This window comes from Conger conger, chromosome 19 (genome assembly GCF_963514075.1).
Source record: "Conger conger chromosome 19, fConCon1.1, whole genome shotgun sequence".
Taxonomy (NCBI): Eukaryota; Metazoa; Chordata; class Actinopteri; order Anguilliformes; family Congridae; genus Conger; species Conger conger.
Genome location: NC_083778.1, coordinates 16211041 through 16227728, shown reverse-complemented (window position 1 = coordinate 16227728; position 16688 = coordinate 16211041). Strand labels below are relative to the sequence as shown.

Below are 16688 nucleotides of genomic sequence, written 5' to 3'. Positions count from 1 at the left end.
ATTATTTTTAATGTCTGTGACCAATGGTGTATGTCAACATCTTTTTGAGGTGCTGGTCTGACTCCCTCCCAAATTATTTTAGCCGAGTGCTTTTCAGACGAAGCTGATATGCGCAGGTGTGTACACGTGCCACACACACACACACACACACACACACACACACACACACACAGACCATACATGTCAGGGCTTCGTGTCCCCGGACCTTTACTGCTGAGAGATTTGGCTCTGAGAAGACAGCGATCTGTGTGTAGATGCTTGTCTTCATGTGCGGTACAGTACACTTATTGTGGAAGCGTATGTATGGTACATGCTAAAGTGCTATTACAAATTATGTGGCCCAGGTACCATTTCACCACATGACAATCTTGCTGCTAAGACTGCAAGTGTTTTATCTGTATATCTTACAAAATAGGAGGGGGGGAAAAAACGATTGTTGTTTGACAATGAGAATTTTATGGAACCATTTTTGTATGTATTGTTTATTAAATTATTATTCTTATTATTACTATAATTATTTTATTAATTTGTGATAAAGGTTTCAAAAAAAATATTTGTTCATATTAGGACTATGTAGCGGGTACAATGCACAATGGCCATTTGTGTTTATAAATGAAAAATGTTCATGTATACTGTTTACTGTTAGTAGCGATTATCCACTATGTGGGGTTCTGGTTATATTGGCCAGTCCATGACTTGTTTTCCTATAAACTATTAATCCAAATGAATGTTGTGATAATTTCACTGTCCAATATGGCTATAATTGTAACTACTTATATCGGTATCAATATACTGTACATATGTATGCCTCAGATTACACATAAGGAGGGAAAAAAAAGTCTAGAATCGAGTGACTGTTTATGGATGTGACACTTTGATTGAAAGATATTTTGTGCTTGGATTTGGCACACCTGGGCTTATCTGAGATTCCTATTGTCTTGTTTCTTAGACCTGGAAATGAATGGTCACACTTTACAAAGTTCATGAATTGGCATTAACTAATGTGTTTGTCAACATGGATTAATGATGTACAAATACATTAACAGAGCTGTACAGATTAACTTCTCAGTAATGGTGTGACAACTGCATTATTCAATTCATGGAACCTTACTGTGAAGTGTTACCATAGAAACTATAAGAGAGGAGCGGATTGAAGAGTGACAGCCTGTTATAAAAAAAGAAAAGTTTTTGCCAGCTCAGATCATGTAGCTTTCTTTCTGAGTTTCCTTTTCTCTGTCAGGCGGACCTTCACAGAGGGTGTTTAGAAACTGGTATCAACAGTTAAGAGGGAGCCTAGGTGTACTAAATTAAGCCATAAGGTACTATGAATCTTTCAAAAGGATTGTTCCGCGTATTTGTATACTGATTTCTAATCAAATGTCATTATAATGTCTTTGTGGGAAAAAGTTATTTCCTTGGATAGACTGAGCAGTCTACTTCTACGCAGACCGACCTGTGTTGTTTCCTATGCGGCTGACTTTATATTATGTACTGCCAATAAACTGAATTTTAAACGATCCAATTGTGAATGAGCTTTTTCTTTCATTGTATTGAGGTTTTTTCAGGTATGATCTTCGGTGCCTCTGCGTCGATTCTGAACGTATTCGTTAGAAAAAGCCACTGTCTGAACGTCTGGACCTGTGCTAACAACTCAGCGCGTTTTAAACGACCTGTTTTGGGGATTGTGGGGGGCAAAAACACATTATTACACCGAATTACACGCGCCACAGTTAACGCCCTGCAAACCAGCCGCGTGATTGTGGGCAGCAATTATAGTGCACTACTGCTACCACAGCTGTATGCACGTTTGCACATCTGCAATGCGCCGTGGTACTTCCGAGAAGAAAAGACTTCCAGGTTGATGAGTTTCAAATGGTCCTCTACTCTGAAACTCCAAAAACAGTTTGAATAGGAGGAAGCGCTCGTCACAGGCTTTCTTCCCCTCAAGCCGCGTTTCCTCTTGACGCCTCAACTTGGCTCATCCGAGTCCAGCGGACGCTAGGAACTTGTTGCGCGTAAAATGGATACTTTATTTGCGGGCGTACTATTAATATTATTGTTGAGCTTTGCAGAGACAGGTGAGTAAAACGCGTTGTTTTATTTGCCGTTGCCTTTGTTATGTTAAACATTCAGGCAATACCAATTGGTCTCCTTGGAGGGTCGGGCTGGTTCGGCCGAAATAACGGAAACATGTCTAGATTTTCATCTTTGCCTTCTCCAGTGACTGTAGTTTACTGGAAACGGGATGATTATGCCCTTTATTTGTATGCCTCCTTGCGCAAATACGAATTTATTGTCAGGTTACACTGACTTTTCATTTGGGCCAAGGGAAGTTTAGTAATACTGTGAACGTTGCGTGATTAAAATAAGTTGTTCAGTGAATGCACAAAATGCAGACCAGGTGATTGGAAGTGACACGACTGCATTTGAAACGATCGGTCTGAATGTACTTTTTTTTATAAGTTCAGTTCTAAAATTGTTTGGATTCAGTTTGAGCCAAAATGCCCGGACCAGTGTCCGCTACCACCGCTATTGTTATTGACATAATTATGTAATCACAGTAACTGTATGATATGCAATATGCTTCGCCATAGCACCCTAAGCACACGAGTGAAAGTGTGACCCCTGCACATGCAGAACCTGTTTATTTTTCTTCATTATAGTTTCTATTTTAAACATCTAACCATGGTACATGACCGGACATTTGTATTTCTCTGGTTGGCTTAAGTGATATTTGTGTCGTCCCTCATCAGCCATTTAACAATGGGCACGTTTTTCGCGTTTGGTCATAATGTGCTGGCTATTAAACTAACTTAATTAAATTAACTTTCTGTTTCGTTTATAGAGGAGTTCCTAATTTCCCACACGCGCGCGGTGTTATGCCTAGTAACGCACAACACCGCAGTGAAGCTGGGCAAATGTAACGCGGACAATCCCAGTCAGCACTGGAAATGGACGAATGATATGAAACTGCAGCACGTCCAGTCCGCCAAGTGTCTGTGGGTGAACACCAGCCGTTACGTACCGCGCCACGCGCGTTTGGCCTCGATTGATGACTGCGCCGTCGCACCTGCGTGGAGGTGTTACGATCGGAAGGGGACGTTTGGGCTGGCGGACTCGGCGATGTTCCTGAGAAAGCAAGGCTTGCGTGCGGTCCTCAGAGCGGATCGGAGCTATTCCAATTGGACCAAGTACGCAACGGATCCCGGGGGACGGCGGAGGATGACCACGTTATGCCCAAGTAACGGTGAGTTGTCGGTGTTTACAAATTTGTTTTAATGAGACATTCATACCTGGGGACACCTGTGCGCTTTTGGCTCACCGCGAAGATTGCAAACACCTCACAGTTGGCTATGCCCCGTGGGGCAGAGACCAAAAATGGTTCGGTTATGTGAACACCTGAGAAAATACCGCTGTATTGTGTTGTTGCGTGCTTGGGGGAAAATAACGGGAAAGGGAACCACGGCTTCATTAGGTACCAGCAGTTAACACGAAAATAAATCGTGTGGAGCCTGTCTGAGCTTTGGCCCTTCAGGCATTTGCGCTAATGAAAGCAGAGGATATCACTTTTGATACCAACTTCCCCGCACATTGTGCTCAGGGACATTCCCAGCGCAGACACCGGCGCAGGAATGTCGTCAGCAGCGCTTCATCTTCTTCCTGTGAAAATTGGCGTTGCTGAAACGGCGGCTGACACCATCACTGTCTCCTTTTTTTCGGCCCGGGATTCACGTGTAGTGGGGCTGTGTGTCTGTGTCTGTAAAGATGATAATAATAATAATAATAATAATAATAATAATAATAATAATATTATTATTATTATTATTATTATTATTATTAACAGCTTTACATTTAGTTTTACATTTAGCACTACAATCAAAGCAGTTGCAAAGAATAAAGACAAGACATTGTTGTTAAAAAATAAAAATTAAAAATAAAATTAAAAAATGTTCGCATCCAGGATCATCCAATTGGTTGCTTACTGAAAATGTCTCACAACAACTTGGAAAGATGGTTCAAAATGTTGTATTTGTCACTAAATTAAAACATAAATAAAGGATTTGTTCAGGTTAAATACATTTTTGGTGAATTTTGCACAACACGTTTTGCCATGGCGGCACGGATGGTGCAGTGGGTAGCACTGCCGCCTCACAGCAAGGAGGTCCTGGGTTCGAATCCCGGTCGGCCGGGGCCTCTCTGTGCAGAGTTTGCATGTTCTCCCCGTGTTTGCGTGGGTTTCCTCCGGGTACTCCGGTTTCCTCCCACAGTCCAAAGACATGCAGGTTAGGCTGATTGGAGAGTCTAAATTGCCCATAGGTATGAGTGTGTGAGTGAATGGTGTGTGTGCCCTGTGATGGACTGGCGACCTGTCCAGGGTGTATTCCTGCCTTTCGCCCAATGTATGCTGGGATAGGCTCCAGCCCCCCTGCGACCCTGTTCAGGATAAGCAGGTTAGGATAATGGATGGATGGATGGACGTTTTGTCATGAATATTTTATTTGAGCACATACGGTTTGCACCAGATGTCTATTTTAGAAATTCGATCAATGCTGTTTCAGTTTGGGTGCATCCTTGCTTAGATTTAACTTTTATTTTTTACTTTGTTTTTACTTCACTTTGTTCCCTATTTGCGATAAATATGAGGAGGAGAGCTCTTTGATGAGCTGAAATCGCAATTAAAGCTTTTAACAGCTGTGATGTATTTGGAGTTCTTAATAGGCTATTAGTCGAATGTCTTACAACACTTAACTAGTTTGCAGCATATGCAAGGCATTTTAAATTAACGCCATTTTAACACCCCTAATTCTGTTTTTATCCTTATTGTCAGTCATGTGTCAATGCCCAGTATGTCTCTGTGCTAAAAGGGTTTTTAATGAAAACGGTGGGCACATTGCTGAAAGCAATTTATTGGCAACAGTACAGACAGTTTCTTTCTGTTCTTGAAAATAGTTGAACTTTTTCGACACGTTGGGATTTTTTTTTCTGTCTTTAATATTCAATAGTCCTCATTGCACCCAATTACATATATATTCTGTAGTCTTTCTCCATTGAGAAGGAGAGAGTCTACAAGGCTCATCTCATTTGTCTAAAGTAGCTATGGATTGATTTACAAATGGTACAGGGACAGACAAGAACTGGGATGGTTGACGTGACCCCCGGTGTACTTCCCCCTTGTGTCTATTAATGGAAGTGCAGTTTTTTGTCTTATCAAATGGCACAGCCATGGCGATGCTCCCTAATACTTTCTGCAGTGAATCCTAATCCAGGTCTCCTCAGTGTCAGCAGTAACCATAGAAACCAGGGTCTCCTGGAAGGGTGTTCTGGCTTTCGAAGCCTCGCTACCCTAGAGTTCCCCCTCTGGTCTGTTGCGGTGCCTTCTGACCACCTGTGTCATCTACCTTTGCAGTTCGGTGTTCTCTGTTTCTGGCCTGCAGAGTGTAACGGAGGGTGTAGCTGAATGTTGTGTGGTCCTTTTGGTGGCTGACTTTTCAGAAATGTATGGTTTCCCCCACAGGGGCTAAAATGTGTTATTTAGCTGCCGCTTTTATCCACACTACTTACAGTTCATTAGACTACACATGGGGACTATCCCCACTGGAGCAATGTGGGGTTAAGGGCCTTGCCTACACCGGGGCTTAAACCACCAATCTTCTGGGTCCCAGTCACCTTAGCCACTAGGCTACAGGCTGCCCTGTCCTGTTTTGTCCCAGCCTTTGCATCTCATGGTCTTTGGCCAAGTTTGGATCATTACACTCTGTGCTTTATCCTTCAATACGGAAAACTAGGAATGGCCTAATCTGTTACAAAGTTGGATAAGTCTTTATAAATATCCATAGAGTGAACACTGAACCTTGTGTAGATGTCCATCGAGTTCCAAATTGGGAGCCATTTTGTACGTCCACCTCTTGTACGTCCAATCTTGCCTCGCCCTGGTCATAAACGTCCTGAGGTTGTTCAGAGCCATTTGTGTCTTCAGGTTTATTACACAAAGCATTAATTCTGCCAGAAAAATGGATTGATGTCATGCAAAACGCAAGCAGGAATGTGACTTATGGAGGAACCATTGCAATATGTGAAATTAAAACTGCTCCCGCAATGTTTTGGAGGCCTTTTGGGGCCAGTTTCACGGACACAGATTGAACCTAGTCCTAGTTCTAAATCCAATATTGAAGGGAGATTCTCCATAGGAAGCTCAGTCTGGTCCGGGATGAGAGTCGGTGTCTGAGAGAACAGCCCTTCGCGTGATGCCATGGATGCCGTGATTTAGCGAGTGGATCATCTCCCACGGCGTTGAGGGACTTCCTGTTCGAACACCGCCCGTGGGCGTAGCCCATCTACGCCGAAGGCCTGCACGCTGGCCTCCTGACCCCCCGCCGGCGAGGTTTCTCCAGGGGTGGCCGCTCATCTCCTCCCGTCCCAGCGGAAGGTTATGCAAGTGGATCCCCCCCTACTGGCCGGGAGGTTCAATGGCATTGCTAATACGGGCGGGTGTGTTGAGCTTCAGCTAGAGTTCTGGGACAGCCCACTTCTGTTTGGCCCCTATTTCAATATTCCACTACAGCCAAACCAGGCCTGTCCCAGCTGATTTCCCCAAGCTCTGGTATCTGCAGCTGTGCCGATGGGGCATGGCTATTTTGGGGACAGAGAGTTTGGCGTTGAGCAGATGCATTTTTCTGTTGCTCTGCTGCTCTCAGTTTGTAAGTTTCTGTGCTTTTGTGTTCAGGTTGATTCCATGTCTAACCAATGAGTAGGAAGCTAATATCTTACCTTTGGAACCCACAGTTCAGAAACATTAAGACAGAAGATATCTGTGAAACAGAATATTATTTTTTATTTAAAAGTTTTTTTTTTTTTGGTTTTTTTTTATTTGCTAAAAAAAGTTGTAATTTTCTACATTACAAACACGCTTATATTTTGTTACATGTGGTGTAATACTCAGTCGTACTGCACAATAAGAAAGTAAACTTATAACTTCTGTAAATTTGAAGGTAAGACTGGCGAGCTGAGTGCGTGGTGCCAGTTGTGATCCGTTGGGAGGGAACCCTGAAGGGAACCCTGAAGGGGTCGCTTTGTTTGCCCAGGTTCTTCTTTGTTCCCAGAGGTCCGCTCGGATAAATGGGAAAGTTCTGGAGCCCTTCCGATACGCCCCCCCTCAATTGTGTTCTTATTGCTAATTTGGTCCGGTTCAAAAAGTTGTGACATTTTGTAGCGAGGCAAAGTGGCCCATAAAACGTCTGTGACATTTCCTTTCCTGCAGAACGCACAATGCAAGGAGGGGAGCGGTGGCGGGTTAAAGATTGTGTGCCTTAGCGGATACAGAGTAACCCGACGGTTTTAAAAATGGGTATTTTTTTAACAGAAGGTCAGTGGTTGTCGCCCCACTTAGAGAGCAGTGCTGGTGTACACTTGTGCAGGGTACTTGAACCGAACTGTTTAAGACGATATCCAGACATATCCTGTATGAAGAAAGTCAGGCCAAATCAGTAGTGCTCACTGGTCAGTTAATTACTAATTACGGGAGAAAAGAAAACCAGGGCTGGATTTGGATTCGAGGTTCAGAGGCAATGATCCTTGATGTATTTGCTTGTAATGAAATGCACAAATATGGTCAGTTCTGTGCGGATATCACAATGTCTTACTGACTCTCAAAGTAACTGAATGACATTTATTTCCAGACCCAGTTTCCACTACAGTTCCATCCACGCCCCGTCCCACGACGACGTCCCCCTTTTCCGGAACCTTCCCCCCCACCGCGACGACCCCGATCCTGCCCGGGAGCGAGGAGACGGACCGGACCGCCGGAACCACCCTGGGTGACGCCGGCCGAGCTCCCGGCACCACGGTAATCCGCGCCAGTGATGTCATCAAGGCGCGACGCAGGAGGACCGGCGCCACCGGGCTGTTGCCCGGCTCTGGTGCTGCTCTCACTGACGGCACGGGCCTGAGGTCCGGTCCGGCCCAGTCCTTCACACACACTGCCGTCACGGCTGAGAAACGGGCCCACACTATGAGCGAAGCCCTCGACTTCAGCAGTGAGGAGGAACGGGCACGTCCAAGGACTTCTCCTATCACCACTAGCGCAACTTCTACCACCCCTACTACAGCTTCTGTTACCCTGCCTATCACTGATTTAGATCATTACCTCACCACTACACACCCTTTCTCTTCTACAAATAGCATTAATTTTGCAGATCCTGCAAGCAGCCATTTTGATATCTCTACTGTTCTTCCCATAACCCCATCTGCTGATGTCTCTACTGAGGGTGATCTCTCCACTGATCCTCTCACAACTTCACTTCCTCCTGATATCTCTACTGAGGTTGATATCTCTACTGTTCCTCCCATAATCTCATTTAATGCTGATATCGCTACTGAGGCTGATATCTCTACTCTTCCTCCCATGACCTCACCTGCTGATATCCCTATTGAGGCTGATATCTCTACTGTTCCACCCATTACCTCATTCCCTGCTGATATCTCTACTGAGGCTGATATCTCTACTCTTCCTCCCATGACATCACCTGCTGATATCCCTAATGAGGTTGATATCTCTACTGTTCCACTCATAACCACACTTCCTCCTGATACTGCTATTGAGGTTGATATCTCTGCTGATCCTCCCATGACCTCACTTCCTGCTGACATCTCGACTAAGGTTGATATTTCTACTGTTCTTACCATGACCTCACTTCCTGCTGACATCTCTATTGAGTCTGATATCTCTACTGTTCCTCCCACAACCTCACTTTCTCCTGATATCTCGACTAAGGTTGACATCTCTACTGATCCTCTCACAACCTCACTTCCTGCTGACATCTCTACTGAGGCTGATATCTCTACTGTTCTTACCATGACCTCACTTCCTGCTGACATCTCTATTGAGTCTGATATCTCTACTGTTCCTCCCACAACCTCACTTTCTCCTGATATCTCGACTAAGGTTGATATCTCTACTGATCCTCTCACAACCTCACTTCCTGCTGACATCTCTACTGAGGCTGATATCTCTACTGTTCTTACCATGACCTCACTTCCTGCTGACATCTCTATTGAGTCTGATATCTCTACTGTTCCTCCCACAATCTCACTTTCTCCTGATATCTCTTCTGAGGTTGATATCTCCACTGTTCTTCCTGTGACCTCACTTCCTGCTGATATCTCTACTGCATTTGAGATATCTACTGATCCTCCCATGACTGCACTCTCTCCTGATATCTCGATTGAGTCTGATATCTCTACTGTACCTCCGATGACCTCACTTCATCCTGATATCTCGATTGAGTCTGATATCTCTACTGTACCTCCGATGACCTCACTTCATCCTGATATCTCGATTGAGTCTGATATCTCTACTGTACCTCCCATGACCTCACTTCATCCTGATATCTCTCATGAGGCTGATGGCTCAACTGTTCCTCCCAGAAATCCCACCACCTTGCTTACTGTTGATATCTCTTCTGCCACTGATATGTCTGTTAATCTTCCCACCACCACTCTAAAAGATGATATCTCAACTGCAACTGATATCTTTAGCAAAACTCCCAACACTTTCCTTATAGCTGCTACCTCTGCCACACCCCCCACCACTTCCATTGAAGCTGATATCTCTACTGCTGCAGGTATCTCCGCCACACTGCCCACTACTTCTACTACAACTACTGTTTCAGCCACACTGCCCACTACTGCTACTACAACTACTGTTTCAGCCACACTGCCCACTACTGCTACTACAACTACTGTTTCAGCCACACTGCCCACTACTGCTACTACAACTACTGTTTCAGCCACACTGCCCACTACTGCTACTACAACTACTGTTTCAGCCACACTGCCCACTACTGCTACTACAACTACTGTTTCAGCCACACTGCCCACTACTGCTACTACAACTACTGTTTCAGCCACACTGCCCACTACTGCTACTACAACTACTGTTTCAGCCACACTGCCCACTACTGCTCCTACAACTACTGTTTCAGCCACACTGCCCACTACTGCTACTACAACTACTGTTTCAGCCACACTGCCCACTACTGCTACTACAACTGCTCTTTATACCTCAGCCGGCGCTACTTACGCTCCAACTGCCATTTCTACAACACCTCCTGCTACTTCTACTGCAACCGCTACCTCCGCCACGCCTTCTTCTCCCGCCCCTGCCGCGACCCCTGAACCTCCGCCCACAACGGCTGCAGCTCCCACTACGACCCTAGCTTCTACCCTGGCCTCTACTACCCCCGCTACGGCGACCACCGCTGCTGCCACAGAGCTCACACGGACCGGGAGGTACCCCAGCACTACTGCCACAACCCAGCGGGTGAGTGGGGGGGTGTTTCTGGGGACCTCTTACACCTCTCCTCGCAACCGTGACAACACTGCAAAAAAAAACCAAAGAAGAAGAAAAGTCACTTGACAAGCGTTTTAGTCTTCCGCTGAGACTTGTTGTCTGGTCTTTTTTTTTTTTGATGTGACAAAAGAATATCAAGGTGTGAGGCCATTGGACTAATTTCAAGATTGCCAATGGGGTAAGACAATTTCAAGAGGAGCTTAAAACAAGTTACATTTTTCTTTTAAATTGAAAAAATTAAGATCTTATTACAAGACGGAAACGCTTGTTAAGACTGATTTTTTTTGCAGTGCAGTACTTTACCTCACAAATTCTCATGGAGGAAGCCAGTTGAATTAGAGTGTCATTTCTGGGAGACGGTCAGTAGTTTCACGAATGCGAACCATGTCGTGTTTGTGAATTTTTGAGGATCTCCCCAGAACCCTACCGATCTGTTAATTTGGCGGGTAAAACTGGCAAGGTCACGGAGGCTCCTGGTCATCCCTCTGTCTCTTTTTTTATTGATTTATTTATTTATTTATTTAGTTTTCTTTCAAAGTTTCCTATAATACCCCTTTAGCCATAACCCATATCATTCTGAAAAATGCTGACATAATATGGATGGGCAAATAGCTGTCTCTCTGAAAGGCATAATAATAATAACTCCCATTGTGTGAATACACTGACCAAATGGCACATGCTGGGAAATCACAGCCAAATTCTGTGTTTTGTTTAAAGAAATGTAGAAATAGTTTCACACATTCTTTCATTTGATTTTAATTCAATTTTCATTGGTTAATGCTTTATGCTTTCTATTTCATAAATAGTTTATCAGTGATATGGCCATAGATCATTATTAATAGGAAAAAGCTGACAATATTAAACTAATGTTAAAATGGGTGCAAAATTTGGTATACCTGTATTCATACTGTATGTCAGCATTTCACCTGCAACTAATATCCATAATATCCATCTTTCCAATGTCTTTACATACCAGGTGAACGCAGACGTTGTCCACCACCTCAAATACATTTGCTATCTCCATAATCCAGTCCTCTGAATTATATTGACTGGTTATTATTTTGTAGGATATTGTATACATTTCCCCGCTGTGTGATTTCATACTTACCATAATCTTTATTGACCGTTTCCTTGTTTTATTTCATTAATTGAATTGGGTTCTGCCATCTCACGTTTTGGGGCCGCTTCCTGAAAGCGAACCGCGTCTATTTAAGGAAAACGAGGGTTCGATTAACGTGAGCGGATGGAAAGTTGGCGGTGTCTCGCACCGCAACCGCGTGCGCACCGCTCCAGTGGAAAAGAAAACACGATGATGTGCGGCGTCCCCCAGGGGTCTGGTCGCATTTTAATTTTATCACAATCCGGGACTGCCATCCCTATAATACCGTATGTGCTTTGGCAGGCGGCGTATTTTCTTTACGTGGCCCCCTCCATTGTGGCCGAGGCGGTCGTGATCTCTGTGAGCTCTGTGCGAGGTCCCTCTTCCTCGCGATAAAAAGCCAAGCCCTGTCTGAGTCCCCCACCCCCCATCCGAAATGTCAGGAAGCGATGGAAAGGGGTTTCTGGGAGTGGCGACACTGCCTGCTATTTAAACACACCCAGGCGTCCTCTATAGCCACAATTCCCCTGTATCCTCCATGTTCACGGAGAACACTGTCTGAAGGACAGTCTCTCTATAGTGAAGAAAGGGTTCCAAAAGGCTCCCCAGAGGAACCCTGTGTAGTTCAAGGGTTCTTTGTTGGGGGGGGGGGGGGATTGTTCCAGTTTGAGAGCCTTCTCACTTTTCACACCCAACTGAACAGGGTTTCATAAAGAACCTTTTCGCTATGGAGATGAGCCAGAAGACCCTCAGAGATTGTAGCTGACTGAAAAATAGGTTTATTTATTTTAACTTTGATTTGAATTAGATTTTTTTTCTGCTTACACCTTTTTCATTATTATTATTATTATTATTATTATCATCATCACTACTCCACTAAAAGGTTGTGTTTTTATTTTCAAGGGCTTGATTTTAAATATTAATTGTCAGTATAAACGTTCCTGGTGTTAAAAGGGGTGACTGTTCTTTAGCCGTTCTCCCTTGTTATGGCTGGTCTAATAAGCATACATATGGAAATTGATTTAACTGACATTTTGTTCCATCTCAAAATTAGATACCAAATGGAAAAATATGCATTGGTTATATTTCCCCGTGATCCTGGTGCTGTCCAGCACCACATGTAGTGAGTTTTAAGAATTCAAAAATTGGATTTTAATTTGTCTTAATTATGGTTACCCTAACAGGTGTTTATAGTCCGTCTGATTCACATTTAAAACTCAGCCAAGCACTGTTTCAAGTATTCTGTTTTGTATTTCGTTCTTTGAATGTAGACCTACAAATGGTTGTAAAAGCAAGTTTGAAATAAGAGTTCTGAAAGCCAGACAGGCATCCTCCCACCCGGACAGATATGAATAAAACCGTTAAAAAAGGTTGAAGTACCGTATTTAAAGAAACATATAGAATGCGTTTAGAATATAGCAGCTAAGGATAATACCACAGTGTGTCTTGACGGAATTTAAAAAGTGACCTAAAGAAAACAAAGAATCGGGTCTCCGGAGAAAGTTTGAGCAGGAAGGAAAACCGGGTGGGGCGCGTGAAGGAGTCCGAGGGCTGCTTAAGGTAGAAGCGTCTTCCAGTCAAGAGAAAGTCTGAAGCGGTGCCTCTGCGATTAAGACGGTTTCGGATACCGGTTCAATCTAATCCGGGTGCTATAATTATCAGATTAGATAGAGAGAGGTTAATAAAAACCGGTGCTCGAAATATTTCCGGAGAAAACGAGCAGAAACCTATTATAGGGAGAAATAAATGCATGCTTATTTTCATCCATAGGATATTTTGACCTATTTGAGTTGTATTAGGCTACTGCGTGAAGTTTAAACGCCCAAAATCTGGATTGATACTTTGAACAAGGACAAGGCATTTTTTTTAAATTGAGGAAGTAGATGAAAGCGGCTGCGACTCACCGCGTGTCAGAATTACAGCGCGGGAATGTCGAGAGACTGCGAGCTCAGATCTTTCATCAACTTTACCATCGATTGCGCGCTAAATGCCACCTTCGGATTTCACGTTTCTGGAGAGACCACGTTTTTGCCATAATCTGCAACTAGAAGCACTTTTGGAAAAAAGTAAACGGAAAAAAATAACAAGAAAACCCTTTCAACCTGCGAAAATATTTTGTTTATTTTGTTGATTGATTTTAACTTCGACTGTTTTTGGATTATTCTTTTTATATTTAGATGTATTCTATTTATTCAACTGGATTATTTAAAACAACAATCGCAATGCTGAGATGTACAACTGTCTATTGTATACTTTGTGTAGCATTAATGTCTCTCCAGGTGAGTCTGTAGATCATTTGTTCTAGCCTGTAGCGTCTTGAACCTGTGGAAAATATGGAATCCAGTAAAAGGTTATTCGTTCATGCTTTTGCATTTCTTCCTTTTTATAGAGCGAGACGACAGAAGCTGTGAAGTGTAGCGTGAATCTGACCGAAACCAGCGTTAAAACAAACTCCGTCCTGCTAAAATGGACTACTCCGGGAGAAGCGTGCAATTTCAAAGTGGTTTCCGTGAACCGCAGTTCTGCCACGGATTGCCCTCGGGATGAACAGCACGGTCAGAAGTTCGAGTGCGAGATACAGGATTTGGAACCGGGCACCGTGTACCACCTGGGAGTTATTTCAGAGACGGACGGATGGAGGACCAACGTGTCAGTGCAAACAGGTAAACTGGCTGGATACCTTATCTTCATGGACATGTAGGCTATGTTTGTATGCAATTAAATATTAAAGATCATAGGTCTGCTTACCTTGTTTTTAATTCAACAAGGTAAGCTTTCTTTTTTGTGTGTCTGAAATTGTTCTCTAAAATAACCTTTATGTAATGTGCAACATTATTATATTTTGGTTATGCCACGTTATTATTATTATTATTATTATTATTATTATTATTAGTAATAGTAGTAGTAGTCGTAGTATCATTGTTATTATTATTGATTATTATAATTATTTATATTATTATTATTATTATTATTATTATTAGCCTATTATTTTTAATTAGTATTATTTTTGTTAATGTTAGTATGACAGAGGTACATTTGCATCCATGACAAGGTAGCACTTTTTTGATGATGAAAGTGTACTGTTATTTTACTATGTATAAGTACTATGTATTTTCATTTATTTTTTGGATCGATACATTTGTGAGATATGTTAAATGTATGTTTATTAATAGTAATAATATTAATAGTAATAATAATAATAATAATCAATTAATAATAATAACCTAATAATAGTAAGAGTCATATTCAGAACTCTCATAATAGAATCACTCAGTAATTCCCTGGGGGTTGTGTTGCCCGTGAAGAGGTAATATTCATTCACAGCAGGCTGGTACAGGGCAGCCCAGGCAGTATAGAACTATAGAAGCCCTATGGAGTCTTATGGCAGCCCAGGCAGTATAGAACTATAGAAGTGTGGAAGCCCATTGGAGCGTTATGGCAACCTGTGATGGAATTGGCACAATTAGAATTGAGTGGGGTTGTGAGTTTCAGAGACTGTGTGATTTGTGAGTGAGTGTGTGAGAGTGGATGATTGTGATTGTGATTGTGAGTGGGATTGGGAGTGTGCATGCATACGTGTGAGTGTGTGTGGGATTGTGAGTTTGCGTGTATATGTGTGATTGTGTGTGGGATTTTGTTTGTGAGTTTGCGTGCATACGTGTGAGTGTGCATGGGATTGTGAGTGTGCATGCGTATATGTGAGTAGGCTTGTGAGTGTGCGTACATACGTGTGAGTGCATACACAAGTGTGTGTGCGAGAGTGGGTGATTATGATTGTGTGTGAGAGTTGGTGATTGTGAGTGTGAGAGTGGGTGAGTGAGAGAGTGGGTGATTATGATTGTGAGTGTGAGTTGGTGATTGTGAGTGTGAGTGGGTGAGTGAGAGAGTGGGTGATTATGATTGTGAGAGTGGGTGAGTGTGAGTGGGTGATTATGATTGTGAGTGTGAGTTGGTGATTGTGAGTGTGAGTGGGTGAGTGAGAGAGTGGGTGATTATGATTGTGAGTGTGAGAGTGGGTGTGTGTAAGTGTGAGTGTGAGAGTGGGTATATAGCTGAGACTCTTGGAGTCTTGCGAGGCTCTTGGTCTGAGCGGTGCTGGATGTATGTGTGGGTGCGAGAGTGGGTGTGAGAGTGTGAGTGGGATTGTAAGTGGTTGAGTGGGGCTCTGGCTGAGACTCTGGGTCTGAGGGGTGCTGGCAGTGGGTGTGTGTAAGTGTGATTGTGAGAGTGGGTGTGTGTAAGTGTGATTGTGAGAGTGGGTGTGTGTCAGTGTGAGAGTGAGTGGGTTTGTGAGTGGTAGAGTGGGGTTCTGGGTCTGAGGGGTGCTGGCTGTGTATGAGGGTAAGAGTGGCTAAGTGTGAGTGGGTGATTATGATTGTGAGAGTGGGTGTATGTGTGTGTGCGTGTGTGAGTGCGTGTGTGTGTGAGTGGTACAGTGGGGCTCTGGCTGAGAATGCGGGTCTCTGGGTCCGAGCGGTGCTGGCTGTGTGTGTGTGTGTGTGTGTGTGTGTGTGTGTGTGTGTGTGTGTGTGTATGTGTGTGTGTGTGTGTGTGAGTGGTACAGTGGGGTGCTGGCTGTGTGTGTGTGTGTGTGTGTGTGTGTGTGTGTGTGTGTGTGTGTGTGTGTGAGTGGTACAGTGGGGTTCTGGCTGTGTGTGTGTGTGTGTGTGTGTGTGTGTGTGTGTGTGTGTGGTACAGTGGGGTGCTGGCTGTGTGTGTGTGTGTGTGTGTGTGTGTGTGAGTGGTACAGTGGGGTTCTGGCTGTGTGTGTGTGTGTGTGTGTGTGTGTGTGTGTGTGTGTGTGTGTGTGTGTGTGTGTGTGTGAGTGTGAGTGGTACAGTGAGGCTCTGGCTGTGTGTGTGTGTGTGTGTGTGTGTGTGTGTGTGTGTGTGTGTGTGTGTGTGTGTGTGTGTGTGTGAGTGGTACAGTGGGGTTCTGGCTGTGTGTGTGTGTGTGTGTGTGTGTGTGTGTGTGAGTGGTACAGTGAGGCTCTGGCTGTGTGTGTGTGTGTGTGTGTGTGTGAGTGGTACAGTGGGGCTCTAGCTGTGTGTGTGTGTGTGTGTGTGAGTGGTACAGTGGGGTTCTGGCTGTGTGTGTGTGTGTGTGTGTGAGTGGTACAGTGGGGTTCTGGCTGTGTGTGTGTGTGTGTGTGTGTGTGTGTGTGAGTGGTACAGTGGGGTTCTGGCTGTGTGTGTGTGTGTGTGTGTGTGTGTGTGAGTGGTACAGTGGGGTTCTGGCTGT

At 43.9% G+C, this 16688-nt stretch overlaps 2 protein-coding genes across 6 annotated transcripts in view; both read left to right on the top strand.

Annotated features, from left to right (window-relative positions):
- The window catches only part of ptprr (protein tyrosine phosphatase receptor type R), a 61657-nt gene extending 60140 nt beyond the window's left edge, over nucleotides 1–1517 (top strand). For all 4 annotated transcript variants that reach the window (XM_061229602.1, XM_061229603.1, XM_061229601.1 and 1 more), the window contains one exon: nucleotides 1–1517. This exon is cut by the window's left edge and continues 2131 nt beyond it. The gene's annotated coding sequence lies outside the window, so the exon portion shown is untranslated.
- A 442-nt stretch (nucleotides 1518–1959) lies between these two features.
- Nucleotides 1960–16688, top strand: part of LOC133118943 (receptor-type tyrosine-protein phosphatase beta-like) — a 53855-nt gene continuing 39126 nt past the window's right edge. The window contains exons 1-4 of one of the 2 annotated variants that reach the window (XM_061229252.1): nucleotides 1960–2078; nucleotides 2846–3247; nucleotides 7677–7843; nucleotides 13837–14110. In XM_061229252.1, coding sequence (XP_061085236.1) covers nucleotides 2021–2078; nucleotides 2846–3247; nucleotides 7677–7843; nucleotides 13837–14110 — 901 coding nt within the window. In that variant the 5' untranslated portion in view covers nucleotides 1960–2020. Of the gene's footprint in view, nucleotides 2079–2845; nucleotides 3248–7676; nucleotides 7844–13047; nucleotides 13727–13836; nucleotides 14111–16688 lie in introns of those variants that run through there. The other variant, XM_061229253.1, reaches the window with a different exon arrangement.